We start from the raw sequence: 26,525 nt of genomic DNA on the forward strand, positions 1-26,525 counted from the left end.
CTATTTACTAACAGATTGGTCTGCACGATAGGCGTTGATATCAGCGGAATGCACCAGTTAAAGCCCTGGACTGTTATCTCCAAGTGGAGCACATCCAACGCCCAGCGCCGTGCAGCGGGAGTTCTCGGGACCACAACATCAGGCTCATCCTAGATATCTTGCTTCATGCTCTTTGTATTCGCATTCCCGACATCTCCGGTTGCACATCAGAGTATTGCCGCTATCATGGCATGTTACACGATTAATGAAGAGATAATAATGAACAAATCGCCAGCCCGTGACATTAGCTTCTCCTGTTCGTTCGGTTTAGCGATTACTATCTCGTATCAGTCTTGTTTGATGTATGAAGAAATGAATAAAAGTCGAATTATATCAAAGCTCTGTACTGCTCGTCTGTCTCCAGATATGTCCACGAAAATATACCAGCCAAAGTCCCGGTGAAATCAGGGTCCATAGCCCTGCCAGAACCACACCCGACCATCCAAATCCTAAGCTATCAACCATGGGTACGGCAGCAGCAGCGGCGGCAGCCGCAGATAAATTCTTCACGGCATTCACCGCGGCCAGAGCAGAGCCTGCCTGATTTGCATGAAGATCAACCACCAGTGTGGAAAGGATACTATTTACCCCAGCCGTGCCATTGCCCAGAAAGAAAAGTAAGACCAACGGCCCCGACAGATGGATGCGGTAGTTCATGGTCCAGCCATAGGCTACTATGGCAAGGGAGGAGAAATATAAGAACGGCAACAGTAGCTCTAGCCGGGCCTTTTCCACTGGGATCAACTGCTGCTGTTGCCGGGATTCAGCACGGTTGGGCTCTACCAGGATCCCCACCCGGCTCGCATGGCGTTTAAAGTTCCAGTCAACAAGGCTGCCCGCAGTCCATCGTGCAGTCAAACTCCCTACCGCATATGGAATGTAACAGAGGCCAACTTGAAGGGGGTTGAACCCATACTTTGCCTCCATCGTGGTTGGAAGTGTTGCAAGAACAACAGTAACTCCAGACGCGAAAAGCGCACTGGACGTGGTGAGAAGCGCCATATGCCTGTCCCAGAGAAGCTTCAATGTATTCAGTATGCTGGGGCGGCGTTTAAAGGTCGCCTGCGTCTCATAGTTAACAGTTTTGCTGTGCTTGGGTCCAAGTAGCATCTCAGACATGTTCCTATTCCACCATTGGGGAGATATGCTGCCATCTCCAACAATGCTCCGACAGGTCTCCGGGAACGAAGATAGCATGATAACAAGTGGTGGGCCGGTTATGATCACCAGGAACCAGAAGAGGCTCCTCCAACCCCAGAACTGAGCCAAAATACCGCCAATGACAGGACCGATCGCCATCCCAACGTTGGACCCTAGAGAAGAATAGATCATGTACTTTCCGCGTTCACCGCGAGCAACGAGATCAGTTATTGTTGCTCCAGACACAATAGTCACACTGCCGGAGCCGAAACTCTGCAACAAGCGCAGCAGCAGCAGCGCCACATAATTGGTCTGAAGTGCAAGGCCGATATTACTCCCCAGAAAAACCACAAGAGACGCCAGGAAAACCGGTCTCCGTCCCTCCTTATCCGAGACAGGGGCCGTCAATAATGGCGCCAGTGCTTGAACGAGCTATCCGACTTAGCGATCAACACTTTTTATCAGCGGTCGGCTTACCTATACCTTGTATGTCGTTATCGTGAAGTTGATATCACTGTCAGAGACACCCAAGGCCTCTGCAAGTGGCCCTAGAGCTGGAAAGTACATGGTACCAGCCATCGGGCCCAGGAAGCTGATGCTGGTGCATGTGAGGATGTAGCAAATCTTCCTCCTCTCAGAGAAGATTGTATGTGCTTTCGATAGTGGCTCCTCCAGCTTAGGGCCGGGGCTGCCATTCGTGTCAGTCCCAGCAGACATTCTTCAATCGTAGTCGAGTAGAGAGTTGGGGGATCACCCGGATAACGACGAGTACCAAACGCAGTCTTATAAACTCCTCCCCCTTTTTCTAACTTGCTTTAGCATTCCTTCCTAATTCAGGAAACTGAAAATCATGCCAAGCTACAGATGTTTAGAATGCAAGGGGAAGACCACCCGTGAGGTTGTTCATGAGGAAACTTGGAATGATCGACGTCCTTGGGGCTCGCCATGCATACCGGAGGATCTTCGTCAAGTCGGTTGCAATATGCGGGCGAATGAGATTTGCTGACGGTATTTTTAAGGTTCTTATTACCCAGTGGAACCGGGAGCGAGGGCCAAAACGTTCCTGCTAGTAGGGTCAGGAGGGCCCGTGTGCCCTAGATCGATATCCGACGGATATATCCGGAATGTTATTGCGCAACAACTTGGTAAAGAGGGGTAATGATCGCTAGAGCAGTGCGGTGCAGAGACCGTGTATCACAATATCCATCCCCATTAAAGATTATAGTGGAGGAAATAATTTGGACTCGGGTATTATCATAGAGAGTACGGAGTACTGGTTATATTATTATCAACCATACTGTCTGTCACTTGATGTGGAATATCAAAAAGTTAAACACGTCGATTATTTCTCAATATCAACCTCTTTCCCCGCAATCCAGACCCTTTCAATCTTCCGAGTGGCTTGGATATTTTCCAATGGATTTCCCCTGACCAAGACAAGATCTGCTCTGCGGCCAACTTCAATAGCGCCTCGATCATGCAATCTGAAATAACCCGCCGGTATCTCCGTAGCTGCGCGGAGAGCGTCACAATTTGACAGTCCACAGTTAACAAGAAGCTCCAACTCCTCATGTAAACTGACGCCATGAACCACCTTGGCCGGAGCACCCGGAGCACTGTTCGCATCCGTGCCAGCCAGGATCGGAACACCAGCACAATGCAGAGCAGCGACTGTATCGCGGGCATGCTCATACTTGCCTCGCTTAAGCGACACACCCTTCATCATGGTTAAAGTCGGGATCGAGAGCCGGCCTTCCTGGACCATTTTCTGCACGTCCGCATCGCTCATAACGCCGTCCAGAGGGGAATGGGTTATGACGTCCACATTTGCAGCCTGCGCCATGCGTGTCGGTTCAAGACTCGCAGCATGGGCAATGACAAGCCTGTTCCGACAGTGGGCTGCGATCACCAATGCATCGAGACATTCCTGCGTTGGTCCGGGTACGTCGGCGATGACTTTGATGTAGTCTGCGCCTTCGCCGATTTGGTTGTGGACGAATTCCTCTGCTTCGTCAGGCGTCGATACGAGCGCCTCTTCGGGCATGGTTGGCATGCGACTGTGGGCGCTACCTGGTGCTGTAGCAGCGAGTCCGCAGCCGAGGATATCCGTGACGCCCTTTTGGTTGCGTAGGGAATTCAGGAGTTCGGCGGGCCAGGTGGCCATGTCAAAGGCGGTTGTCACGCCATATTTGGCCAGTTGGGCGAGGTCTTCTCGACTGGTCAGATGGACGTGTGCATCAATCAGGCCAGGGAGCAGTATCAGGCCGCCGGCATCGATGGTTTCGTGGGGGGTTGTGTCAGGACGTCCGATGACATCGCCATTGATGATGAGTGTGCTGGGATCTTGGATGGTCTTTCCATCGAAGATCCGCACGTTAGAAATGGCGGTGATTTTGGTGGGAGAGTTTGCTGACATTGTGGCTGATATTGTTGGAATTTGATTGAAAAAGCGGAGGAAGTGCATAATTTATACATCAGTCAGCGGAACTGATCGAATGCACTGTGTTACCGTTGTGTGACCGATATTATACGGTATTGTGGTAATTATGCACACGTGTCTCCCCGCACTGCACAACTTCTGCCTGTTTATCTGAGGCTCTGACTGACATGATGTTGACATGTTATCTGCATGCAAACCGGCATCATGGATTCTGCAATGAGCCAAGTTATGCTTTCTCCGGAGCTCCTCGAGATGATTCTGGTACAGATGGACATGCGCTCGCTCCTCACATCCGCTCAACGGGTCTGTCATCGCTGGGCCAGCCTGATCAACAAGTCACCGTCGATCCAGAAGGCTCTTTTCTTCACTCCAATAAAACCTCCTGAATGGGGAACAGACAGTATGCAAAACCCACTCCTGGTGGACGCTTTTCCTTCGTTCTTCCCGGCCAAGGACAGACCAGATCGCTTCAAGTTCGACTTTTCCAACTTGGCCGCCACCAGAGACGAGACAGCTATGGCCCGATTCGTACGAAAGGACGCAAGCTGGCGCAGGATGCTAGTCCAACAGCCTCCCATTGAGAATATTGGATTGTACCATATCACTCACGGGAGGGGGGGCGATCGTGCTGAAAGCTATAGTATCCCGGTTGGTTGCAACCATGTTTATTCCAAAGGTGTCCGTGGTTAATGTGTGACGTACAGCCTGATCATAAGATGCACGAAGCAGGATATGATGGTCTTCGTATGGAACGGCTCTTTGAGCTGTTGCTTTTCAATGGCCGAGTGCAATTCCTACCATTCACAAAAGCACGGGTGTACTGGTCTTGTGAAGAGCCAATCTCATTTAACGAAAGCAGAGGGGGGAACAACGAATTGTTTCATGAGATGCTGAGCAAGTTTGACTTGATGCTTTATACACGCAGGGTGACGCAGTGCTGTCGGGTTCACCGTCCCCCAAGCCCCCAGGAGCTGACGAGGATCGGAATCATCGTAGCATATGAAGAACAAGGCTTGGATGCTCGCGCCAAGAAGGAGGAAATCAACATGTCGGAGACTAATGAAACGTTGTAATCTCGTCAAGGTTGGGTTATTTGACAGATGAGGATCTTTAATAGTTACACCCTCGTGAGGAAATGGTCTGTTCGTCTGTATGGATATTCGCTGACTTTAGAACCATAGCTGGGTTTACTGCTTTACAAGGAACGTTTTATGAAGTTTTCATTGTAGCCTGGCATTAGAGACTCAAACTCGCATCGATGCTGATAGTATCTAGATGATCATGCATCTGCACGGCGTGGTTTGAAAAAGAGCGGGATACGTAGGCTTAAGACATTCTAGGCATAGACATGGAGGAAGTTGTGAGATGAGCATATAAGTATTAACTGGCCGCACACACCAGGACGTTATTTGAGTTGTATTCTGGGTAAATTCAATCACCAGATCCACAAGTATTGGGTAGTAACTGCTACTTGATAGTAAACCTGCTAGGTCCATCAGATTGGCGTCATCAGTGATATTGGACCCATGCAGCCTTCCACTCTTTACAGCACCGAGAGAAAATTGCAGCTGTGGTTTGTATACAGTCTGGCGATCCCCCCCGCTACAGGAATTCACGTAGAAATCCCGGAGTTTGGATCAACCACAACATACCATATCCATGGCTGAAAGCATGCTACCCAATATTGTACTCACACTGCTTGTTTCTGTCCCCCGTGTTTGGGTTTATACTACGCCTTTCCCCGTTCCCTTGTTCCACTCCCCTTGCGCCAACTACGGGCCCATTTGATGCAGCTCTTCCAAGCAATGGCTGATAAAATAGACATGGAAGGGGGATGTGCAACGTGAAATTCTGAAATAGTGCGCTAAATATGGTGAACTGGTTAGTGCCGATCACAACGAGGCCTCTGTGACGGGCCTCAATGCCATCAACAAAATATACACGGGTCTGTTGTTGGTCACCGATTCCTGTTCAACGATAAGATGCCCATCGACTGAGTGCTGCATCCAAATTTCCAAAGAGTAGTTATCTGACAGAAACAGACATTCGCTAAATAGAGATGCCCAAAGTGAGCCGTACTCCGTCGAGTCACACCATGGACTAATTGCATTGAAGAGCTTTATCCAACCATGCTCTCAGGCTTCGAGCTCGAGCTTACAGACCCAGAAGTATATCCGGTCGAGGATTGCAGGTAAGTCACATACTCATGCCCTTGTTCATTTTAGTATCATGCCTGGCGGTTTACTCAAACAAGGATAATCTGTGCTAAGTTATCCCACCACAGCGTTTCTGTCATGCCAAGCAGATCATATGCAACACTCGGGCCACGGAAATAACTAATATAAAATGCACAAACGAGAATAAAATTGAGCGTTGGTAAAAAATTAGACGTGTAGGCAGAATACACTATGAAATGAACTTAGACCCACACAGTACGTCCGTTAACTCCGAGTGCACCCACTTTCTCCTACCAGAAACAAATCTGGCCAACCAGTTAATTCAACAATGTGGAAAAACCTCAAGGTAGGCCCGGTAACCGCCCGGCGTTAGGGAATAAGAGTGGCAACTGGCAAGTAAACTGCGCTGGACGGACGTCTCTATATCAAAGCCCCTGCCACATTCTGACATACTCCATACTCCATACCCAAGTCACAACCATACCATGCCTTCTTTCCTCTACTCTCAGCTGTTTGTCACGCCTCCCCTCCCATCCAAGTCCTTCGCCGATCAAGTGGTCATAGTCACCGGATCCAATGTCGGTCTTGGTCTCGAAGCCGCTCGCCACATCGCGCGCCTCGGCGCCAGCAAGGTAATCCTAGGCGTGCGCAATGTCTCCGCCGGTGAAGCTGCCCGTCAAGACATCGAGTCCTCTACAGGCCGCCAAAATGCCGTCGAAGTATGGCAGCTAGATCTATCCGACTATGACTCCGTGTTGTCTTTCGCCGAGCGCGCACAGAGCCTCCCGCGTCTGGACGCGGTGATTGAAAACGCCGCCATAGCAACTCAGGACTTTGAATTGGCAGGTAGCCATGAACGCACAATTACTGTTAATGTCATTTCGACTGTCCTGCTGGGCATTCTTCTTCTCCCGAAGCTGCGGCAGACGGCGAGGGATTATCCAACCGCTCGCGCACCGCGTCTGTCGGTGGTAGTTAGCGAGGTCCATGCCTGGTCGAAATTCCCGGAATGGCAGAGTCCTCGCGGTATATTTCCTGCGTTGGACGATGAGGAGGGTGCGCGTATGGACGAGCGCTATCCAACCTCTAAACTGGTTGTTATTCTTGCGTTGCGTGAATTGGTCTCCCGAATGACTGGTGACGGGTCTGTTGTTGTTAACATGGTGAACCCGGGCTTTTGCCATTCGCAGCTTGTTAGGAATGCGAGTGGCTTGCGGAGCCTGCAGATAAACCTGCTAAAGATGGTACTAGCACGCACTACGGAGGTTGGCAGCCGGACGCTTGTCGCTGGAGGTTCTGCGGGTAAAGAGTCTCATGGTATGTACATGACGGATGGGATTGTTGAGAATGATAATTTGTCGGCGTTTGTGCGCAGTTCAGACGGAATGACAGCGCAGAAGAGGGTTTGGGATGAGTTGGTTGGCATTATAGAGAAGATCAAGCCTGGTGTCATGCAATGCTTGTAACCACGATGTAAATGCTCGAACTGCGGGAAGTACTGCATATATGTATATATGATTGCACAGCTTAATACTATACCAAGTTATTTGTACTCAGTCTTATTGGCCAACCTCCCAATGCCATCTATAATGCGAATATCATCGCCATCACCTGGGAACACCCTTGGCACTAAGAAAATTAAATCCGCCCAGTGTCAGTCAGTATGGGTTGGTTTTCATGATGATAACGCCAAACTGGCCGCTTTTACTTATATCTTGTAATTTTCCACAGTCTCTATTTCATGTCATCGTGAAGGGTCAGGCTTTGAATGGACTCCCAATATCACTTTATTTCTCCGCGTTATAATATACAAACTCATCAAGACCTTTGCCAGCCGGGACCATAGGAAGAGACAGGGCTTTTTTGGTCGTCATCACCTCCAGAACAGCTGGGCCCTTGGTTCCGAGCAGCCATTTCAACTTATCTTCTACTTCCCCAGATGTTGAGCAGCGATCAGCCTGGACACCCATTGCCTCTGCTGCTCCAACAAAATCAGGGTTGGTGTGGTGGCTGTGACAGAAGCGCTCTTGATAGTAGACAGACTGCAGATGTGTGACCATCCCCTGTTCCTCGTTATTGAGAACAAGCACCTTTACGTCTATGTTAAATTGACTGGCCGTGAGCAATTCGTTGAGAGTCATATTAAATGAGGCGTCACCGTCAATGTCGATTACCAGGGCGTCGCGACGCGCAAGCTTTGCGCCAATGGCTGCAGGAAGCCCATAACCCATCGTTCCCAGCCCCCCGGATGTCACCATCGTCCGAGGATGTTTCCAGCGAAAGTGTTGCGCTGCCCACATTTGGTGCTGCCCGACACCTGTTGTGACGATTGTACGTTCCTTGACCGGTTCAACAAGACGATCCAGGGCCTCAATAAGCGCCTGTGGTTGAACCAGGCCATCATGGTGGCCATCACCTTCCTGTACAGTGCAAAAGGGGAACTGTCCTTTCCAATCTTTAATCTTGGACAGCCACACTCGCCGATCCTTCCTTTCCACCAAGGGGAGTAGCAATTCCAGATTATCTGCACAGTCACCGAGCACTGCCTCTGCCACCTCGACGACCTTGTTGACATTCTTGGGTGTAATATCAAAATGAACAATTCCCCCACGACCTTCATCAGCTGCTTGCTTGGCCTTTGGCGCAAACTTTGGAATGCTTCCAGTGACGCGGTCGTCGAACCGCGCGCCCAATGCAATAATAAGGTCTGCGTTTTGCATGGCCATATTGGCGTATCCAGATCCGTGCAGTCCGAGCATATGAAGAGCTTTTGAATCGTTTTCATCAAACGCACCAAGTCCCTGAAGACTAGTAGTGACCGGTATGGAAGCTTTGTCTGCTAATTCCTTCAAAAGTGTAGGGCCTCTGGGACTGGCGAGCATACCTTGCCCAACATATAGAACTGGCTGCTTAGCATTGTTTACCAAGCTGGCTACGCGATTGATGGTGGCATTAAGATCTCGCTCATGAATATTGCTCATCGCAAGATCTAATTTCGTAGGACCACTGATGTCCGACCGGGGAATCGGTCTCTGTAGAATCGATGCCGTGACATCTATGGGCAGCTCAACCAGCACAGGACCGGGCCGCCCGAATGTCGCTATTTGAAACGCCTCGCTGACTCGTGATGGAATCTCTGCCACATCTCTGACTGATACATTCCATTTTGTGCATGACCGTGACATCCCCAGGACATCGGCCTCTTGGAACCCGTCTATCCCAACGCGGCCTGTAGAGACCTGGCCGCAGAACACTACCATGGGGGTTCCGTCTGCGAGCGCATCCATCATGGGGGTTATCAGATTCGTGGCCCCTGGGCCTGATGTGACCAGGACAACGCCCGGCTTTCCACATGCTCGCGCATATCCCTCGGCCATGTGGCCGGCCCCTTGTTCGTGTCGCGGTAAAATGAAGTCGAATTCTGGTGCTTTATAGATCGCATCGAAGACTGGGAGAATCGCGCCGCCGGGATACCCAACTAACAAAGCTTGGTGATTAGCAGTCTGGTATATGGAGTCCGGATAGAGAGGAACAGTACAGATATGCTCGACACCATGCTTCACCATCATCCGACGGAATATCGTCCCGCCGCTCAGGCCTATGAATCTGTCGTATCCAATTGGTTATCAATGGACTGGGAATGATCACAATACTACTCACGAGTCATCCATCTCTGTAAGATTTCCCGTCGGTAAAGAGAGCCTGGTTAGCTTCGAACCGCGTAGGGCGTCTGGCTTCCTGCGAGTGGCTCCAAGAGATCAGTATCACGGACATGAATGAGACGGGCCTTGCTCACATATCGCTATTTGGGATTCATTGGCCTCTACAGGGACTGGGGATACGGCACTCGAGTAGGGCCGAAGATGATGGGGCGGAGCTGAAACAAGACATGATTGAAGACAACTTTGCCTGGTCAGGGGGGAAGCAATGGATGCCCCAGGCTTGATACGAATCCTCATCCTGATTTTATGTGATTCTTGCCAGGGAAAATAAGAAAGCAAGACAATTGTTAAAGACACCAGATAAAATATAGGCCGTTACAAATAGCTACCAAACCGGTGACTCATTGTCGTGTGCAGTCCGTGCAGCGGATCCGCGATGCAGCTTACTCTCGGTCTTTTAGGGCTATCAGCCAAAGTCCAATCCGTCGCCCCAGCTCCGGAGTTGTTCGCCGTATATTCCGCTGTTCGTTATGAGTCAGCGCTCTGGGGCATGACAAGGGATCATAGCGTGCCGGGCTTCCAAAGCAAGAGTAGATGTATGAATACCGTTGATTTCATTGTTAAACGGATCCGCCTCTCTTTACATTATTGAGGCCTTTCACGAAATAGCCTCCAGCTCTTGTTCTCCAAGGAATGTTAGACATACTGACCTGAGTAGTGACGTAGGATTTGCGTTTGTGTTCTACAAATACACGTAGTTATATTTTTGGAGCAGAGCCACGCTAATTGAAAAGCCTAAAGACACCATCGTAGCACCAAAAGAGAGGGTTAAATGGACAGTTCATACTGACGTGCTCTTCTCCCCTGGCTCATGCTCCCCTCAATCATCCTGATAGCCCCCAGGTGCGCCTGGCGCGCCGTTGATCAGTCTATCCAGCAATATCCTATTCCGTTCGAACAACTCATCCAGACTCGCCTCTTTCATCTTCCTCAGCGCACCATCCAGGGTCAAATCCAGTCTATAATCGCGCCGTTTCGGAGCCATCTTGAAGAAATACTTGATGATAGTGCCGAACTGTATGACCTCGCTAACGGCTCTACCATAATCCAGAAATTCGGCGGCATCGTTTTCGCCATCTTTCATGTACACATAGGGCTGCCCCTCCCAAGCTCCCAGCTTTGTCATGTGTACCCATTGTTCAGCACTCATCCAGGGCGCCAGGAGTCTCTTGGGAAACTCGCCTGTTCTCTTAATCGCCAAATCCATGGCTGGCTTGGAGTCAATGAACTGAGACAGAATCTCCTGGCGGACGTAGTTGCGGGCTTCGTCTGTGCAGCCCTCCTTTCCGAACATGATTAGGACCTGCCACTCCTTTTGCACTCTGTGGTAGCCACAGTTTATGACGTATAATATCATGCCACGTTGGCCCAGGTACTTCGCTATCTCGTAGATGTGTCTTAGTGAGGCCTTCTGGGTTGCTCGAGATCTTACCAGCGATTCCTGACGGGGATACTCGGCAACTCGCTTCTCCTCGGCCTGCCTTTCACTCGACGTCTTTCTAGCGTCAAGATCGACTGACCCTATGGGGATGTGGGATGGAACGTCTCGTTTTGCCATTTTTGAAAGGAAGCGATTTGGACTTATCTGGTTGTCAAGTAGATTGGTGTTTTTGGTTAGTGGTTGTTGGCTGCCATATAGGGCAAGACTTTTAGTGAGTTATATAACCATCAGAAATAAAGGCAGTAAGGAAAGAAAAGGAATAAAGGAACAAAAGGATACAAAGTATTCCGCCTCTTGCTTTTTCACAATTACGTAAATCATTTTTCATTATGTATACTCCTGAATGTTTGTATCTGTTTCAAATCCTTTATATTCTCTGACAGGTACCAGACCCGCTGACATCCTGAACAATGACAAAGTTCATAGAATATGATACCCCAGCCAGTAGCCAAACATCTAGTGTCTTGACTGCAAATCATGAGCTTTAGTCTGCTGGATAATTCGCTCTTGACTCTCGTTCCGTGTTTCCTGTAAGATCGTGGTCCCCATTCCCAAACTCCCCTTTTTCCTCGCCTTCGCACTGTTTCTGACAGGTGTACTCTGCAGCTCATATGGATTACTCCTGGAAGACTGTTTATACCGGGAATCCTTGGACGATCCGAACTTGCGAAAAAGAGGCAACGGCCTCAAAGACGACAGCGAACCGGCCACCAGGCCGAGATTGAACTCAATAGCCATCCAGTATAGTGAGGACGTCGCGTCAACTAAAAATAGCATTAGCACTGAAGCCTGTCATGTTTTTATGGAACGTACAGGTAAGATCCTGGGAACCCTCGCGCAAATAGTCCAGGGTGCTGAACCGGACGATGGGCGCGATACATGCGATTATGCCGGATCCGAAAATCGCCAGCAAGGCGATGATCTTCCTAGTCGGCATTTTCAATCCCAATAGGATCGGCATTGGTGCGACAAGCATGATCAGGTCGCCGACGAAAATCAGCACTGCCTGGTAGAGTGTGATCTGGTACAGGGTGTAGCGGGTGTAGCAGTGTGGATTCTTGATGCTCATGTCGAACGCAGCCCTAGAGGGAAACCGTCAGATGGTATAGATACAACGTGGACAGTCGGATTACCTAGGTGGGGAGCATTGGAATGCGAGGACGAAGGAGCCAGATACTGAGAAGACTGCCTGGCAGACCATGAGACCGGCAGTGAGTCGCGGCATCCAGGCTGGTCACGTCGCATCAGTAGTTGGGCAAACACAATGTGCGCAGTGGGGGAGAATGCCCTTACAGGTGACGTAGAAGATTCGGCGCAGGAATATCAGGATACTGAGTTTTACTGACAGCGATGCGTAGAGATACAGGCACATCGCCGCGTAATAAAGCTGTGCAAACCCCAAGTCAGCCATTTCAAGTCGCCGTTTGAAATACTGACGACCTACCTTGAGCCAAATTGCACGGTGCTCCGCAGACACATTCTGCATATGCTGGCCCTGTCCGTGGTAAACAACTGCAATTCCGAGTCCGTTGAACGCCTGCGTGACAACCTAGGATTTTGTCAGTTAGCTCCAGTCAATGCGCGGGAGACAAAAGGCAGGAAATATACCAAAGCAATGCAGACGGCGACGTCGTCAGGGCCGAAGCTCTTGATCACAGCCGATCGTGTGTAAAGCTACAGGAATTGTCAGCATCTTGCTGCAGGTTGTGCAGGGAGTCGAGGCTTACCCTCAAGCCACACACGGCCAGCGACAGGGCTGCAGTGCCAATGATCAAGCCGTAGGCCAATGACTGCTGATACTGCTCATCTGGGGCCAGGCCACGGGTCTGCACTGGGAATAGCATGATGGTGGTTCACGTGTATCAGCTATGGCGAACGACAAGAATTTCTTGCAACATTGTGGGGATGGCGACATGTTAAGAGAATAGCTGAAGTCCATCCACCACTGTGACAAAAGCCCAGACGCTGAATCAGTCCAGGCGCTGAATCAGTGCAGGATTCCCTGACTATGGGTATATTGGGCCGCGGTAGACGAACCGGCATGCAGCTAAGTGAACTAACGTCTGACAGGTACCCCCACAGCGAGTCCAGCCCAGTCCCGGCCCTGCTAGCGAGGGTCTGAGCGCAGCGCCTGCCGCTAATTCCCAACGGCCCCGGAGTTGCAGGTCCCCATTCGGTGCCTGAAACGCCTGTCTCGTTAGGGCACGCCAGCACCTTCCCGTCCGCCTCTCTGTCGCAGCCTCGCCGGGTTCCTGTTCCTCGGCCCGTGACGGCTCACTCGAAGCTTCGAATATAAATACTGAGCCTCGCACTAATGCGTCGGTCGCATGTTCCGCTCAGCCGCTCCCTGCCATTCTCCCGATGGCGGAATTTAATCCGGATGAAGCCCGTTTCAAGGTCCTGATCGCCGGGGGCAGCCTTGTCGGCCTTGGTTTGGCCCTTGCACTGGAGCGCGCTGGAATCGATTATGAGCTTTTTGAAAAAGGACAGTTCGCACCGCAGTTAGGTGCCTCGATTGGATTGCATCCTCACTCTTTGCGGATTCTGGACCAGCTGGGGGTGTGGGAGGATATAGAGCGAGAAATTGTCCCGTTAGAGGACCGCAATCATTATAGCGAAACCGGTTATTGTTTCGAAAAGTCGCATGTTATTGGCGTCATTAACAAAGTGTAAGTCGACCAACATAATAATTAAAAGGTGGAGAAGTAGCCCTGCTAACGCAAGCGTAATGGGGTAGACTCCGACGACCGATTATCTTCATGGAAAGATGCAGGGCCTTGGATATTCTACACAGTCACATTCACGATAAATCGAAGCTGCATGCGTTTAATGGTGTTGTTGACTACGCCGAGACCAAAGATGGTGTTAGGGTCACCACGCAGGACGGGCAAACACATCATGGGCATATCCTTGTGGGAGCGGATGGCATACACAGTCGAGTGAGGCAATTGATGGCAGAAAAGATCCGCGAATCTGACCCGGAGTCAAGTATACACTTGGTCGAAGGTAAGGCGGGTTGAGCGTTGAACTCAGTATGTCTACTGTCTTATACTGACGACTGACTAGGCTTCACGAGCGAGTACAACTGCATCTTCGGGGTGTCAAGAAACGACCTCAGCGGTCCCTTCCTCCGCGATGGAATGGTCCACAATGTCTACTATTCCAAATACTCAGCCGTTGCAGCCGCCGGAGTGCATGGGCTGGTCTTCTGGTTTCTGTTCGTCAAGGCCGGCTCCAAGACAAGGACACCGAATTGTCCACAATTCAACCACGATGACGCGGAAGCCCTCATTCGCGAGTACGGAGGTTCACAGCTCGGTCCAGGCTACACGGTAGGGGACCTCTGGAATGCCCGGGTCAAGGCTACAATGGCTCCACTGGAGGAAGGTGTCCTGAACAAATGGAGCCATGGTAGAGTTGTACTGATGGGTGATGCGGTGCATAAGGTTAGGTTTCTACCATAATACAGCGAGAACAATGACCTGACTTAATTTTTTCTACAGGTCACCATCAACCCGGGACTAGGAGGAAACCTGGCCTACGAAGGCATCGCCCGCCTCACTAATGGCCTCGTGCCTCTGCTGAAGAAGCACCCCAATCCATCCAATGAGCAGCTGGGCGAAGTGTTTGACAGATACTTTGCAGGGCAAAGTCCACGAGCTCATACTGTCTGCAACCTCTCTGGACAGATCACACGGTACGAAGCTCAGGATACCTGGCTTTACAAGTTCGCAGCACAGTACATTATTCCCCTTGTCGGGGACAGCACGAAAGCAAATGCATACGCTGGGTTCTCAAATCAAGGACCGTGGCTTGACTATCTTCCTCTGCCTGCAATCGATGCGGACCTTCCACAACAACGCGCAAAGGAGTCAAGTCCTACTGGGGGCGTTACTACGGTTTCTAAATTGGGCAGCGTAGTCGCTGGAGCCGCGATCGCTGTAGTTATATATCAGAATTACGAAAGGGTGTCCAGGTTACTTCTTGGCTGGTAGGGTCATATCGCCGATCCATATGTCAATCCTATAATACAATTTCTCATAAAGGAATACTTCGTAATACGCTGTTTTCCAAATTGGCATATTCCCGGTCCCAAGCTGATCCACTACATTCCTTTTCGCGTTAGGCAATGTGGCAACTCGAATTCGAACTGAACTGGTGATTGGCAGAGGCCAGCTGGTGGGATGCCGAGCACATCCGGTGGGATATCTCCATCTTCACGCGGTTCTCTCTTCAATATCACAGCAGAATAAACCAGCCATGCCAGGAACATCCTCCAAACGCTTTGAATGCCAGTTCCCCGGCTGTAGCTCGAGCTACCAGCGGAGAGAGCATCTCCATCGCCACGAAGCCCAACATCGTGGTCCTCCTGCCCACCCTTGCCCGTTCTGTCGCCGCACATTTGCTCGAAAGTATGACTTCCACTTGTCAGAATGTTGTCTGAATATTGAAAAATTGTAGTGATACCCTCCGACGCCATGTCGGTCGCGACCATGCAGAGTCCCAGCTCGCCTCTGCTCGGACAACGCAAGCTTGCGAGAGTTGTCGAGTCGCAAAGGTTCGATGTCGGGGAGGACTTCCTTGCACACGTTGTGAGGCCAAAGGGCGTCAGTGTATCTTCAGTGATCCTCCACCGGCACAGCAAGGCGCTGGCGGGCAGAATATCGTAGATGCCGACAAGACGACCCTGGAACCAATCTTTCCAGATGCGAATCCTGGAGACAAAATCCAACACTGTGTCCATCTCTACTTTGCCCATTTCCACCGTCATTGGCCTATTCTGCATCAGGGCACATTTGACATCGCACATGAGCCTCCCTTTCTAGTCCAGGCTGTCATGATGGTCGGTCTTTGGGCCAGTGGCAGTGCGGCAGCAAAACGAGCAGCCGTCGAGCTTCACTCCAAAATGGGCCTTTCTATACAGGAACAGCGAGTAAGTACGGTTCTGCCATCGGATACTGGTTCTGACTCGGTTAATACAGACCAACTGGGACAAGACATTCGAAGAGCAGGGCGAGAGCGGAGATACCCCTGCTTCACGCTGGCCGATTGCAACATACCAGGGTATTCTGCTGTATGTCATATTTTCTCTAATCTCTTCAGAGGCGAGGTGTAATTCACTTGACTTGACACTATCCATGACACCTCTCGACCGCGGTATCTTGTCGGCACTCTGTGAGACATGTCTCCGCAACAATATCTTCTACTACCCTCGCATGCTCGAGCGGTATCGAGATCTCGACTCGATTACCTGCATTTGGGTCGGGGTGGAAGAAATCAAACGACTGGGGCTGGCACTGTACAAGGTCTCTCGCTTATGCGGTGATCGACTGATAGGTCTACCTGATCTTCAGTTCCCCATCCCCGACAGCAGACATCTCTGGAATGCGCAGTCAAATCCAGAGCTCTCTCGTCTTCTCCAGATTGAGGCCGATCGTGGGAAGAGGCTGGATAGCAGTCAGGAGGGTAACTGGATCTCGAGCTATGGGGAGTGGTTGAATAGCAGTATGGAAGTCCAGTGGATATAAATGGCCCTGCTACTTTATTATGTTTGTTTTTTGCATGATATCTATTGAAATACCATTCAACCATAAAAACCACTAGCGGTATTAGGCCGTTTTCCTATTGCATTATATATGCCAACAATATCACAATACCCAGCAGCATTAATCCATCTCTGCAACTATATATATTCAACCTTTCAAACTACAGCATTGTGGATACCAGTTAATGGTATTATATATAACGGAAGGTCCGATAAATAAATATTCCTCTTCCTTTCCAGGCTATTCCCAGACCATCCTCGAGTTCTTTAATTAATGTTAGATGCTAACATTTAGAATACGCCCAAAGAGCACCATTGCCAATGAAAGTGGCGACGGCATCCCTCCATTAAGCCTACGGAATCCCACCGGAATCCCACCAAGTCCACCAATTCCACCCGAGATCGCCTCGTTGATTATTGATCCTGCGCTCGCTGAGTGGAAGATTAGAAATTCCCCGATGTTTCTCGTTCCTGGAACAGGCTCCTGTTCCCCACTCGCCACTGCCTATATATACTCCCCTCCCCGCGCATTAAAAGATGTAAACCAGCTCAAGAACACTCTCAGAGAACATTCAAACTACACACTCAAACTCCAACTCACCTCCCATATTTCTAAACATGTCCGCCAACGCAAAATCCTTCCGCCAACTCATCGGCGTCCCCCCATCCACTGCCTCCGTCTCAGACTCCACCCTGATCATCATCGACGCCCAGAACGAGTACGCCTCGGGCCAACTCAAAGTCGAGAATGTCGCTCAGAGCCGCAAGGTCATCGCCGACCTGCTCTCGCGATACCGCGCGGCCGGCAAACAGAAGAACATCGTTCATGTTGTTCACGAAGTGCCCCAGGGTGCTCCTGTCTTCACTCCCGGGACTGAACTAGCCAAGGAGTTCCAGGAGTTGACACCCGAGACTGGGGAGAAGGTTGTTACGAAGAACTTTCCTAGCTCGTTTGCGCAGACAGATCTGGATGCCTATTTGAAGACTCTTGGGGATAGTGGGAAGAAGATTGTTCTTGTGGGGTATATGGCTCATGTTTGTGTCTCTACCACTGCCAGGGCTGGGGCTGAGCTTGGGTATGATGTACTTGTTGCCCAGGATGGTGTTGGCGATAGACATATCCCTGGTGTTGCAGCGGATACTTTGGTTTCGGTGGCGCTTAACGAGGTCGCAGATGCTTTTGGGACAGTTATTTCTGCTGGTGAGATTAAGAATTAGACATATATCATTCTAGCTATGAGACATTTGTCCAATTTGACTATAACCATAATGATATCTGAGACCGCATGCCTTGCATTAATCCAGTAACCTATCCACTGACAGCAAACCGACTCCTGGCACGCAACTTCGCTCCAAAGAAATACAACAACCAAATCCCAATAATGCCAATCCCACTCAACCCCCCCAGAAGACTCACTCCCCTCGCGATACCCAAATTAGCAAACATGGGCTGTGAAAACAGGACAGCCCCGCTGGCAAACGCACTGCGGAAGAAATCATTCGCCGCGAACAGACTGGCTGCGTACGGCGGGTAGCTGAGCGGGATATACACAAAGATACACTGCAGAATGATGAAACAGGCGCCGCTATAGATTGTTATGCCGATTGTTGGAACTATCCAGTGGATGTCCGAGCGGGATGTAAATGCGAAGAGGAAGAGGCCGATGGTTGGGAATACGGACAGGGGCAGGGCCGGGATCAGGCGTTCCTCGTTAGGGCCAAGGCCGAACTTAAGGATGCGAGGATTCACGTAGTAGTAGATATAGATGCAGTAGGCGAGTACAGCTAGTAGGCAGGCGACTAGGATGCACAGGAAGACGAGGCCGACTTGGCCCAGGTTCATGTGGTACTGTACGGGGTAGACGAGAGGGAAGGCTTCAAAAACTATGGGGCTATCAGATGGGTTCAGTATAAGTAGAAAGGTGTTCTTGACTTACACATGTAGTAGATGCCGTAAATAATGGCCACGTATACCTGTACGAAGAGCACTGCCGGGTCCTTGATGGTAATCTCCATCGGCTTGATAAGGGCGTCAACCAAGACGCTCGACAGTTTCATGTGCTGCTGGTCGATTTCGCTCTGCGAAACAAGGCGTGAGTCGCCCGTGAGCTTTCGAAGGCGCCGCGCACGACGCAGCAGGAGGTTGGGACCGCTGGTTTCAGGAAGAAAGACAAACATGGCCAGGAAGACAGGAGCAGATGCCCAGATAGTCTCGAAGAGGGACCATTGCCACGATTCAGCTGGAACAGAGAAGCCGCTCAGTAGCGGCCCCAGCGCCGCTTTTCGTAGAGTCAGCAAGGTATCAGTGTAAAAGGAATAAAAAGAACTTACGTCCGCAAAATGCTGCTGCAACCCAGGCCGTCATTGCAAAGGGAAGCGCCATGAGGCTATAGATATCTCCAAGCGAGGCACCACCAGCCGCCAGGCAGGGCGAGCCAAAGAACCCCTGTAGGAAGCGGAGAATCACCAACCCAGGGAAGTTGGTCGCAAAAGCCGTGGGAATGGAGAGTATGACGAATAAGAACATCGTCACAGTATAAACAGGGTTCCTCCCAATGATGGGGATCTCACTCAACGGAGAGAACACAAGGGGGCCGATACCATAGCCAAGGACGTACAGCGATAGACCGAGCGAGGCATTCAAGCGGGTAACCCCAAAGGCTGCCATAACACCCTCAGTGGAAGAAGTGTAAATAGCGGAGGAGGTATAGACCACGAAGGTATAAATGCAGATTATGAACGCGATGGCTGCACGCTTGCCTCGCGACCAGTTATGAGGGTTTTCGGAGTCGTTGGAAGAGTACCAGTCGACAAGAATGGCACCATCTTTCGTTACTGCCGGGACAATGGGGGTGGAATCGGCGTTGCTGTCATGACTGGGTGTATTGGCCGCTGGACTAGGCGTATTGGCTGATTGACTATGGTGTAGTTGGCCCTCTTCAACATCGCCGGAGCCGGTACTACCATCCTGTCTGGTAGGGCTCGCGGGGTCAGACGTGCTAGGAAGGGAAAGGGTCGAGCTATCAATGAGATGTGCCCATTGAGGAGGAAGCTTGAAGTCTGCCTTTTCCTCAGGATACTGGAGGAGGCGGTTCCTAGAAATGAAGCGCAGTAGCTGCCCGATGGGGGCATCACGAATAATGTCTGCCATGTTGTCTGCTGTTTGCCTGTGCTTCAGTTATCTGGAGCAGCCACGCTTGATCTACTCGAGTTTAAATACGATCGAGCATACTTCTTGCTTGATAATACGTTCTGCTCGGATTTAGGCCCTTATGCTTAATATCCGGTGACATACCGTTCAAACATCAACCACCAGCCTTGCTTGGTAATATACCATCGTGCCATCGGGCGCAGATAATGAAATAGTCCGACGACTCATAGAGTTTCAGTAGACGCCACTAGTCTAATGTTTGTCTGCCAGTGACATCCCAGGTTCCGCTGGTGACAGACCGGTGATCCATGGATCTGAGAATGCGGGAAGAGAAACGGCGTATTCATTCAAAAATGACGCCACCAGTAGATAGCATTCATTATTAATGTTCGATTTAAGAAATATCTGCTAAAACGCGGAATAATACCTTGTTCTCCACCGCGCATCCGTCACCGACCACTGCACATGCCCGATAGCCTACAAAAAGCCTAACATCCAAATAAGTAGTGTCGTGTCCCTTACGGTTTTATTGATAGGCGAGAGAATAGGCTAATGAACATGGTGTCAAACCCTCCGGGGATGCAGTCTGGAGCTGTGTGACCAGTGATATGGGATCGGGATTCATTGCCATGTTATGGAAGTTTTGATCACGTAGTATCTGCGGATGAACCGTCATCTCCGATGGTAAAGGTGTAGAAAATGAGAATGCTGAGTTGATTAAAGGGTTTTGCATCCATTCATTCGCAGAGAGTGCAGGCCCTGATGGTACCGGTAACGAATTTCCTGGATCAAGTCCAGTCGACACCGGAATAGAAGGCTGCGGCCATCCTATTGACTGCTGGTCCGCCTGCATGACACACTATCAGTCAATCCTTGCTGCAACTGGGGATGATATCGGAGATTTACAGTCGGTGTGCTGGTAAAAGATCCGCTCTGTAGAGAGTTAATAGCCTCCTCGCCAACCGCCTGGCCCAGCGAGGACAGCCCTCCTGTTCCTGGAAATGAGTCTTGAAGCTCCTTGTTAATACCAAGAGCCTCAAGTAGCAAGCTAAGACGAGCATTCTCTCTCTGCAGCTTGTCTACCGCGTCTCTATCTTCATCGGGACCACGCACAGCCTCCTCTCGCCGTGACTGCTCGCAGCTCTGGATTCTGGCTTCCAGGGTCGCGATATAATCACGCCTTCGGGCACGACTGCGACGCTGGTTGTTGCGAGTCCGCTCCAGCTGGTAGCTCTATCCAGAATTAGCGATATTTGAGTTTTAGCATGAAGAATGCCTGCCTTGGATTTCTTGTCTGGCTCAGTCGATCACATATCGCAGTGTCACTGGGAGTTAATTGATGATTAGACTGTGTTTTATGTTCTGATCGCTGGGGTCATGGAGGGAAGACACGGGCATACCTCGTGTTCGTGATAATTTCTAATCATAGCACGACCGCATCTGCGCCGGGCGGAGCCAATAATAGAGTAAAGATCCTCCAATCTTGGGTGGATATCTTGGAAGCGCCCCCGAATGGTCCTGGTCGAGCCAAGAGTGCCACCGGTATGTCACCGACGCTCCGGTATGTCACCAGTGCACTGGCTTGGCTTGTCACTTACATCGTTACTGTTCGTTAAATCGAGCTACTGCAGATATCGGAGTAGATCTATTGTATTATCAAGCAGAATGGCTGTATATTTAAGAAACCCATCGCCTCGTTGTGACATTAATAATGAACCAAGTCTCCTACTACCGGCGCCATACTAGCAACCATGCTTACTGGATCGCAAGTTCAACAATTCAAAGATCAGCTCACTAAGAGCATCTTCCTCACTCCCCAAGACGCAGAGTACGCAGATGTTATCAAACGATGGAATGAAGTCGGCGAAAGACGTGCTGTAAGCGACACCTTCAACTAAAGCCCAACCCTAACCTTGCACTTACACCTCTACCCTACAGGGCGGCATTGTACTGGTAGCTTCTCAAAAAGATGTATCCACAGCAATAAAGCTCGCCGTCGACTTCAGCCTTGACCTTGCTGTTCGTGGAGGTGGCCACTCGCATTTTGCGGCTTCGTCTACTGCAGGTGGCGTTGTTATCGACCTGCGGAACATGAATAAAGTCACTGTCAACGAGGCCATAAATACCGTCACAGTGGAGGGTGGAGCTCTCTGGTCGGATGTGGACGAGACGCTCGGTGCAAAAGGGCTCGCGGCCGTCGGTGGGTATGTCACTATCCCTCATGGTTTACTGTAAGTGACGCTGACTCGACACACAGCACTGTGAACCATACAGGTGCGTTCCTTTAACTAAAGCTATACTTAACCATTTCTTACTGACCTATATAATGTCTAGGTGTGGGTGGATTGACGCTGGGAGGAGGGTATGGCTGGCTCTCCGGGCAATATGGATTAGCTCTGGACAACCTGCTCAGCGCAAAGATTGCTCTTGCAGATGGTCGAATCGTTGAAGCATCAGATACTTCGCATCCAGACCTCTTCTGGGGGATTCGCGGCGGCGGTGGTAATTTTGGTGTCGCTGTATGCTTTCTCCCTCTTAGAGCTACGGTAGACTAATGTCTCTGCTACCAGGTGGAGTTTGTATTTCAGGCATATGAAAAGCCGGACGAAGTATTTGCGTCAGTCTCACACGGAAAGGAAATATGAATGTCTGGTGCTGATTTTTTTATTAGTGGAATGGTTGTCTACACTCTGGACAAAGTGCCAGAAATTGTTCAGTTCTTGAATGAGTGGAGCAGCGAGCAACAGCCTAATGAAAGTGTTTTGCTTGTTATCGTATCACCACCGCCGAATGGGCAGGTGAGTATAATATTGAATCTTGGACGAAGCCTACAGGTTAATGTTGAATACAGCCAACAATCGCCGTGGTCCCTTTTTACGACGGCCCTGAAGACGCAGCCCGCGAACGATTTGACAAAGTCCTATCCATTGACTCCATCGCCAACGGGACATCTATGATGCCATATGCAAAGGTAAATTCCTTGCTGCTCGACGGGGCAAAGCACGGCGGTCGAAAGTTCCAGGCTGGGACAGTCTGGGAGCCGCCCTTGATCTTTGGGCAGTTGGACGAAGTGATCCAAGAATACAGTGGGATGCTGCAGGCCTATCCGGAGACAGCAGGGTCCGCGGTGCTTTTCCAGTTTGACCATCCTGCTAAAATAGCTTCTATTCCGAACGATGCAACGGCGTTTGCTAATCGTGGTTATCACCGCCTCGCCATGGTTGAAATAAAGTTCAAAAGCGCAGCCTTGGACGCTGTGGCGGTCAAATACGCAAAGAGAATCATGCAGACTGTCAGGGGTTGGGCCAGCGAGGCCTCGGAAAATGGAAGAGCAGGAGTGAAGGTTTAGTATGTACCCTCGAAGGCTCTATTCTGAGGCCGCAAATGCTAACGTGTTTCCTTCCTAGTTCTAACTACGCAACTGGCGATGAAGATGCAAGCGAAATCTTTGGAAGCAATCTCAAACGCATGGCGGAGATAAAGAGAGCGTATGACCCTAGGAACCTCTTTAACAAGTGGTTTCCAATTCGTCTTTAGGGACGCCTTTCAGGTTTATGGTGCCCTTCTGTCCAGCCCTGCGTGGTATGGGTTCGGATGAGAGAAGAACAGGGAACAAAGGTGGATGATATGCCAGAATTGCTGGACCTGTCTATAGCTACAAATTTGTCTGCTTCCAGCTAGTACTGCGAATTAAGACTTTCTAATATTTATTTGGAGCACTTAGGAGGGTCTTTCCTCCTTGTGTCCCTTGGAAATCATCTGGGAAGGAGGATCGGCCAGTCCGACAAGATCTACATGCCCAGCCCTCGCATCCCTTGCATTTGATGGAAAGAAACATGTTTTCCTATAAGCAAAGAAAGACACTAGTCGCTTTCTTTGCCTTTTTTTAATTTTTTCTTTTTACCCCCCGGCTATTAAAGATCCTCGGCACTCGCAGTGTTCTATTCCATCTGCCCATTGTCTTCGCCCTTCTCGCCTCATACAGTGTCGTCAACGTATCTGGATATAAAATGCAGGGAATTTATATCAAGCGGTCCGCCATTGAGGATCAGGTGAAGAAGGTAATTGCTGAGCACCTCGATGTGAAGGAGGAAGCGGTTAGTAGCCCTGCCAATCTGTAGGGTCCGATTAACAGTGGTTTCCACAGATCGTCCCCAATGCAAACTTCGTTCAAGACCTCGGTGCCGACGCTCTAGATACAGTTGAACTTGTTACGGCATTTGAAGAGGTAAGAAAATCCGTAACAAAGTTCTGAGCCTGATTCTAAATTTATGGGTTGAATGGCTAGGAATTTGCCATCCAAATTTCCGATGAAGATGCTGCAAAATTGACAACTGGTACATATTCCTCGACTCTCACTTCATGTAGCAGGCGCTGATGGTGACATTTACGGGCAGTTCAAGCGGTTATCGACTATATCAACAAAAACAACACTTGAACAATTGATATTCTCTGTTACTGCTTATAACGGGAGAATCCTCTTCAAAACGATTACTAGGGTATAGCAGAACGAATGGCTCTTGAATTGAATCAAAATGATTCGCATATGGCAATGATCTGAGAATTCACACTTGTCCTATATAAAAATGAACACGAAATCAGTGCTGTTGCCGATCTTCCAGTTGATTTCAGCGAAGGAACCGAAGATTGGTCCATATTTCGGAGTAACACTGCGATTTCTGAAATAGAATCCCCGGCCGCATATTGGATAAGTCCGTGCCACCATAGCATGGAGAAGAATTGCGCTGAGTGCCACAAATGGTCAAAGTGCCCGAAAGCGTGCTGCACAGCTTTCTATTGGCCATGATGGAGAATACGCTATTGCAACAGTGTTGGCTGTGAACGATGGCCCAATACCAGACTCTTGATACGAAATGAGAAGCCGTGTAGAATGTCATCGTAGATAGGAGGCTGCGGCCATTTATATACGCCAATACATCCATTCCATCTGTACACTCCCCAGCCGCATTCCCAGCTGCTCATGAAGGCTTTGTTGATCTACCTCTGTTGACGGCAGTCTATGATCTCACATTCCACTATTGTGGCTGGCTGAAGCTGCGCCACCGGCTCATCTGCAGCCCTGGTCAAGCCTTTCGGAGGTCCAGTCTCAACCCAGGAGACATAAGGATGTCTGGATAAATATTGGACGTAGAATAGTAAATTGATGCCATGTAGCGTCCCATAGCCTAGTTCCTACCAGCGGCTACCAGCTCAACAACATTTCATCAGTACCTCTTTCCTGCGATGGCTTTAGATTGAAAGGGATAAAGAGAGCGTATCCGACAGCAGCCCGTGCAGAACCTCCATTCGTATGACCCTAGGAACATCTTCAACAGGTGGTTTCCAATTCGTCCTGAGGTAACAGCTTCAGGGGCAAGGTTTCCAGCCCTGGCTGCTACGAGAATGAACAGAAATAATACTGTAGTGTACCCGGTCCATTAGGACACAAATCCGAGTAAAGTAAGAAGTATATAGTATTTTATTCCGTAAAGCTCTCTTATGTTACGCAGGCAGCTGTGGGAAGATCAAAAAGTGAGACACAGCAGGTATATCAGCATCGAAAGACACCCCAGTCCCCAAAAAGATTGAGCTCGAGAACTAGCAGCCCCGCCAGTTGGAGTCGGCTCATTTACATCCGTTGTCTGTGCAGCTGCAGTCGGCGGGTACAGCCCATTACAACCCCCAGCCCCCGTAGCAGCGGTATTCTCCCCTGCGGAACAAGTCGAGCGCCGCGGATCCACACACTCGGTGAGATAGTATTCTCCAACAAACGCCTCGTCTGCGCCCGGGACCGCATCGCTCTTGAGGTAGACGTCGCAGACTGTCGTCGTGGCCGCCTGCCCACCAAGATTGGTGCTGATTGTTGAGGCATACGTTGTCACAAAGGAGACTAGGCTCTCGTCCGTGGCTTGCGCCGTTAACGATGCGGGAAGTTCGATCTCCACGGAGTCGGTGTATGTGTATTCTGTCTTCGTGCAGGAGGGTAGGTTCTTAACTGTCACTGGGACATAGTAGTTTGTTCGCATTGTGTCTGCTGTTTTAGAGGGATAGAACCGGTCGAAATAGTCCCACGACGCGACTGGGATGTCTGTCCGGTTGGGGAAGATAAGGTACTCCATTGTCACGTCAACTTTGGCACGGTCAACGCCCCCGACTCTGGATACGGCCTCCGTCCAGGTCGAAGTGATGGTTGTCGTTGGGGTGACGGTCGACGGGAGCGGTGCTGTGGTGGTGACGGCGACAGGCTGAGTTTTGTCTTCCCCAACCATCGGCAGGACCGTTAGTGTTGCATATTGCTCGATAAACCATGCTGCGGCGGGAAGAGCCTGATAGCCGGTAAACAAGAGAAGAGTGGAAAAACCGTGAGGGAGCATTGTTGCAAGGCGGAGTATTATACTACAAACTAGCCTTAACACTTCTGGGGAGGAAAAGCAGTCGGTATATCAGGTTTCCTGAGGAGACGTTCCCGAAATTAGCCAAGGAATAGTAGGGCTAAGCGAGCCCAGGTTACATGGTGTTCGGGTTGCAGCCTCGTATCCAAAAACTCGTTGAGATGAGATTGGTCCACTTTGCTACATAGCAGAACGTTTGTTAACCAATTACTTTTGTCAATTAGAGTTTCTTCGTCTGGCGGGACGGCGCGTGGAACATTGACGGCTGCCATTTCAGGGTGCGATGTTCCTTTCAGGCTCTGGAAGAGACTCGTGGCGACGACGCGACAGATGTCATTGAGAACCTGCCTCAACTCTATTCGTCTACCCGGTTCAATTAAGATGAACAGTGCTTATCCGGTGATTTACTTGGCTGGACCTGATGGACTCTGAACCCATTAAATATACGAATGACGACCAGCAGAATATGTATGTCATT

At 50.1% G+C, this 26,525-nt stretch overlaps 14 protein-coding genes across 14 annotated transcripts; 6 read left to right on the forward strand and 8 right to left on the reverse strand.

The window, feature by feature from the left end:
• Positions 1-372: 372 nt before the first annotated feature.
• ASPSYDRAFT_214222 (uncharacterized protein) lies at positions 373-1,896 on the reverse strand (the record flags this gene model as incomplete). Its single annotated transcript, XM_040844086.1, has 2 exons — positions 373-1,611; positions 1,663-1,896. The coding sequence occupies 2 exons, from the start codon at positions 1,894-1,896 to the stop codon at positions 373-375; spliced, it is 1,473 nt and encodes a 490-aa protein (XP_040696273.1).
• Positions 1,897-2,425: 529 nt separating this feature from the next.
• On the reverse strand, positions 2,426-3,605 carry ASPSYDRAFT_51891 (amidohydrolase family protein). Its single transcript, XM_040848381.1, has one exon. The coding sequence runs from the start codon at positions 3,593-3,595 to the stop codon at positions 2,522-2,524; it is 1,074 nt and encodes a 357-aa protein (XP_040696274.1). The 5' UTR covers positions 3,596-3,605; the 3' UTR covers positions 2,426-2,521.
• A 172-nt stretch (positions 3,606-3,777) lies between these two features.
• On the forward strand, positions 3,778-5,058 carry ASPSYDRAFT_51892 (uncharacterized protein). Its single transcript, XM_040848382.1, has 2 exons — positions 3,778-4,267; positions 4,324-5,058. The coding sequence occupies exons 1-2, from the start codon at positions 3,824-3,826 to the stop codon at positions 4,690-4,692; spliced, it is 813 nt and encodes a 270-aa protein (XP_040696275.1). The 5' UTR covers positions 3,778-3,823; the 3' UTR covers positions 4,693-5,058.
• A 1,176-nt stretch (positions 5,059-6,234) lies between these two features.
• Positions 6,235-7,354, forward strand: ASPSYDRAFT_51893 (putative short-chain dehydrogenase/reductase family protein). The gene has a single exon (XM_040848383.1). It carries the CDS (start codon positions 6,282-6,284, stop codon positions 7,260-7,262), a length of 981 nt encoding a protein of 326 aa, XP_040696276.1. The 5' UTR covers positions 6,235-6,281; the 3' UTR covers positions 7,263-7,354.
• Positions 7,355-7,583: 229 nt separating this feature from the next.
• On the reverse strand, positions 7,584-9,467 carry ASPSYDRAFT_95568 (uncharacterized protein; the record flags this gene model as incomplete). Its single annotated transcript, XM_040853136.1, has 3 exons — positions 7,584-9,274; positions 9,335-9,402; positions 9,457-9,467. 3 exons carry the CDS (start codon positions 9,465-9,467, stop codon positions 7,584-7,586), a joined length of 1,770 nt encoding a protein of 589 aa, XP_040696277.1.
• Positions 9,468-10,309: 842 nt separating this feature from the next.
• ASPSYDRAFT_137772 (uncharacterized protein) lies at positions 10,310-11,076 on the reverse strand (the record flags this gene model as incomplete). The annotated part of the gene is made up of 1 exon (XM_040840800.1): positions 10,310-11,076. The coding sequence occupies one exon, from the start codon at positions 11,074-11,076 to the stop codon at positions 10,339-10,341; it is 738 nt and encodes a 245-aa protein (XP_040696278.1). The 3' UTR covers positions 10,310-10,338.
• Positions 11,077-11,295: 219 nt separating this feature from the next.
• Positions 11,296-12,895, reverse strand: ASPSYDRAFT_214233 (uncharacterized protein). Its single transcript, XM_040844087.1, has 7 exons — positions 12,687-12,895; positions 12,568-12,633; positions 12,404-12,508; positions 12,253-12,346; positions 12,093-12,189; positions 11,773-12,041; positions 11,296-11,723 (listed from the first exon to the last, which is right to left on the reverse strand). Exons 1-7 carry the CDS (start codon positions 12,801-12,803, stop codon positions 11,416-11,418), a joined length of 1,056 nt encoding a protein of 351 aa, XP_040696279.1. The 5' UTR covers positions 12,804-12,895; the 3' UTR covers positions 11,296-11,415.
• A 393-nt stretch (positions 12,896-13,288) lies between these two features.
• On the forward strand, positions 13,289-15,049 carry ASPSYDRAFT_214235 (FAD-dependent oxidoreductase). Its single transcript, XM_040844088.1, has 4 exons — positions 13,289-13,628; positions 13,697-13,965; positions 14,026-14,405; positions 14,463-15,049. The coding sequence occupies exons 1-4, from the start codon at positions 13,321-13,323 to the stop codon at positions 14,952-14,954; spliced, it is 1,449 nt and encodes a 482-aa protein (XP_040696280.1). The 5' UTR covers positions 13,289-13,320; the 3' UTR covers positions 14,955-15,049.
• A 170-nt stretch (positions 15,050-15,219) lies between these two features.
• ASPSYDRAFT_62802 (putative isochorismatase family hydrolase) lies at positions 15,220-17,722 on the forward strand (the record flags this gene model as incomplete). Its single annotated transcript, XM_040850171.1, has 4 exons — positions 15,220-15,371; positions 15,421-15,814; positions 15,942-16,395; positions 17,070-17,722. The coding sequence occupies 4 exons, from the start codon at positions 15,220-15,222 to the stop codon at positions 17,720-17,722; spliced, it is 1,653 nt and encodes a 550-aa protein (XP_040696281.1).
• Positions 17,723-17,813: 91 nt separating this feature from the next.
• Positions 17,814-19,655, reverse strand: ASPSYDRAFT_62803 (MFS transporter; the record flags this gene model as incomplete). Its single annotated transcript, XM_040850172.1, has 3 exons — positions 17,814-18,388; positions 18,442-18,783; positions 18,836-19,655. The coding sequence occupies 3 exons, from the start codon at positions 19,653-19,655 to the stop codon at positions 17,814-17,816; spliced, it is 1,737 nt and encodes a 578-aa protein (XP_040696282.1).
• An 828-nt stretch (positions 19,656-20,483) lies between these two features.
• ASPSYDRAFT_37284 (uncharacterized protein) lies at positions 20,484-21,082 on the reverse strand (the record flags this gene model as incomplete). The annotated part of the gene is made up of 2 exons (XM_040845522.1): positions 20,484-20,888; positions 21,056-21,082. 2 exons carry the CDS (start codon positions 21,080-21,082, stop codon positions 20,484-20,486), a joined length of 432 nt encoding a protein of 143 aa, XP_040696283.1.
• Positions 21,083-21,406: 324 nt separating this feature from the next.
• Positions 21,407-23,192, forward strand: ASPSYDRAFT_62804 (FAD-binding oxidoreductase; the record flags this gene model as incomplete). The annotated part of the gene is made up of 8 exons (XM_040850173.1): positions 21,407-21,532; positions 21,594-21,859; positions 21,913-21,929; positions 21,990-22,174; positions 22,226-22,272; positions 22,327-22,453; positions 22,507-23,003; positions 23,063-23,192. 8 exons carry the CDS (start codon positions 21,407-21,409, stop codon positions 23,190-23,192), a joined length of 1,395 nt encoding a protein of 464 aa, XP_040696284.1.
• Positions 23,193-23,573: 381 nt separating this feature from the next.
• On the forward strand, positions 23,574-24,527 carry ASPSYDRAFT_137778 (acyl carrier protein). The gene is made up of 4 exons (XM_040840801.1): positions 23,574-23,752; positions 23,803-23,883; positions 23,944-23,992; positions 24,053-24,527. The coding sequence occupies exons 1-4, from the start codon at positions 23,666-23,668 to the stop codon at positions 24,091-24,093; spliced, it is 258 nt and encodes an 85-aa protein (XP_040696285.1). The 5' UTR covers positions 23,574-23,665; the 3' UTR covers positions 24,094-24,527.
• A 561-nt stretch (positions 24,528-25,088) lies between these two features.
• Positions 25,089-26,439, reverse strand: ASPSYDRAFT_51900 (uncharacterized protein). The gene has a single exon (XM_040848384.1). The coding sequence runs from the start codon at positions 26,027-26,029 to the stop codon at positions 25,181-25,183; it is 849 nt and encodes a 282-aa protein (XP_040696286.1). The 5' UTR covers positions 26,030-26,439; the 3' UTR covers positions 25,089-25,180.
• Positions 26,440-26,525: the final 86 nt, after the last annotated feature.

This window comes from Aspergillus sydowii (assembly GCF_001890705.1).
Source record: "Aspergillus sydowii CBS 593.65 unplaced genomic scaffold ASPSYscaffold_20, whole genome shotgun sequence".
Taxonomy (NCBI): domain Eukaryota; kingdom Fungi; phylum Ascomycota; class Eurotiomycetes; order Eurotiales; family Aspergillaceae; genus Aspergillus; species Aspergillus sydowii.

Bases quoted from the DNA above. Each gene is read 5' to 3' on its own strand.
- ASPSYDRAFT_214235 (XM_040844088.1), top strand. From the start codon at position 13,321: ATGGCGGAATTTAATCCGGATGAAGCCCGTTTCAAGGTCCTGATCGCC. The intron at 13,966-14,025 runs GTAAGGCGGGTT...ACGACTGACTAG, and splicing joins AAGTATACACTTGGTCGAAG to GCTTCACGAGCGAGTACAAC. The intron at 14,406-14,462 runs GTTAGGTTTCTA...TTTTTTCTACAG, and splicing joins TGGGTGATGCGGTGCATAAG to GTCACCATCAACCCGGGACT.
- ASPSYDRAFT_51891 (XM_040848381.1), bottom strand. From the start codon at position 3,595: ATGTCAGCAAACTCTCCCACCAAAATCACCGCCATTTCTAACGTGCGG.
- ASPSYDRAFT_137778 (XM_040840801.1), top strand. From the start codon at position 23,666: ATGCAGGGAATTTATATCAAGCGGTCCGCCATTGAGGATCAGGTGAAG. The intron at 23,753-23,802 runs GTTAGTAGCCCT...TGGTTTCCACAG, and splicing joins TCGATGTGAAGGAGGAAGCG to ATCGTCCCCAATGCAAACTT. The intron at 23,884-23,943 runs GTAAGAAAATCC...TTGAATGGCTAG, and splicing joins TTGTTACGGCATTTGAAGAG to GAATTTGCCATCCAAATTTC.
- ASPSYDRAFT_51893 (XM_040848383.1), top strand. From the start codon at position 6,282: ATGCCTTCTTTCCTCTACTCTCAGCTGTTTGTCACGCCTCCCCTCCCA.
- ASPSYDRAFT_214233 (XM_040844087.1), bottom strand. From the start codon at position 12,803: ATGCTATTCCCAGTGCAGACCCGTGGCCTGGCCCCAGATGAGCAGTAT. The intron at 12,347-12,403 runs GTAGGTCGTCAG...GGGTTTGCACAG, and splicing joins ACCGTGCAATTTGGCTCAAG to CTTTATTACGCGGCGATGTG. The intron at 11,724-11,772 runs GTACGTTCCATA...TGCTATTTTTAG, and splicing joins GGGTTCCCAGGATCTTACCT to TTGACGCGACGTCCTCACTA.
- ASPSYDRAFT_51900 (XM_040848384.1), bottom strand. From the start codon at position 26,029: ATGCTCCCTCACGGTTTTTCCACTCTTCTCTTGTTTACCGGCTATCAG.
- ASPSYDRAFT_51892 (XM_040848382.1), top strand. From the start codon at position 3,824: ATGGATTCTGCAATGAGCCAAGTTATGCTTTCTCCGGAGCTCCTCGAG. The intron at 4,268-4,323 runs GTTGGTTGCAAC...TGTGACGTACAG, and splicing joins CTGAAAGCTATAGTATCCCG to CCTGATCATAAGATGCACGA.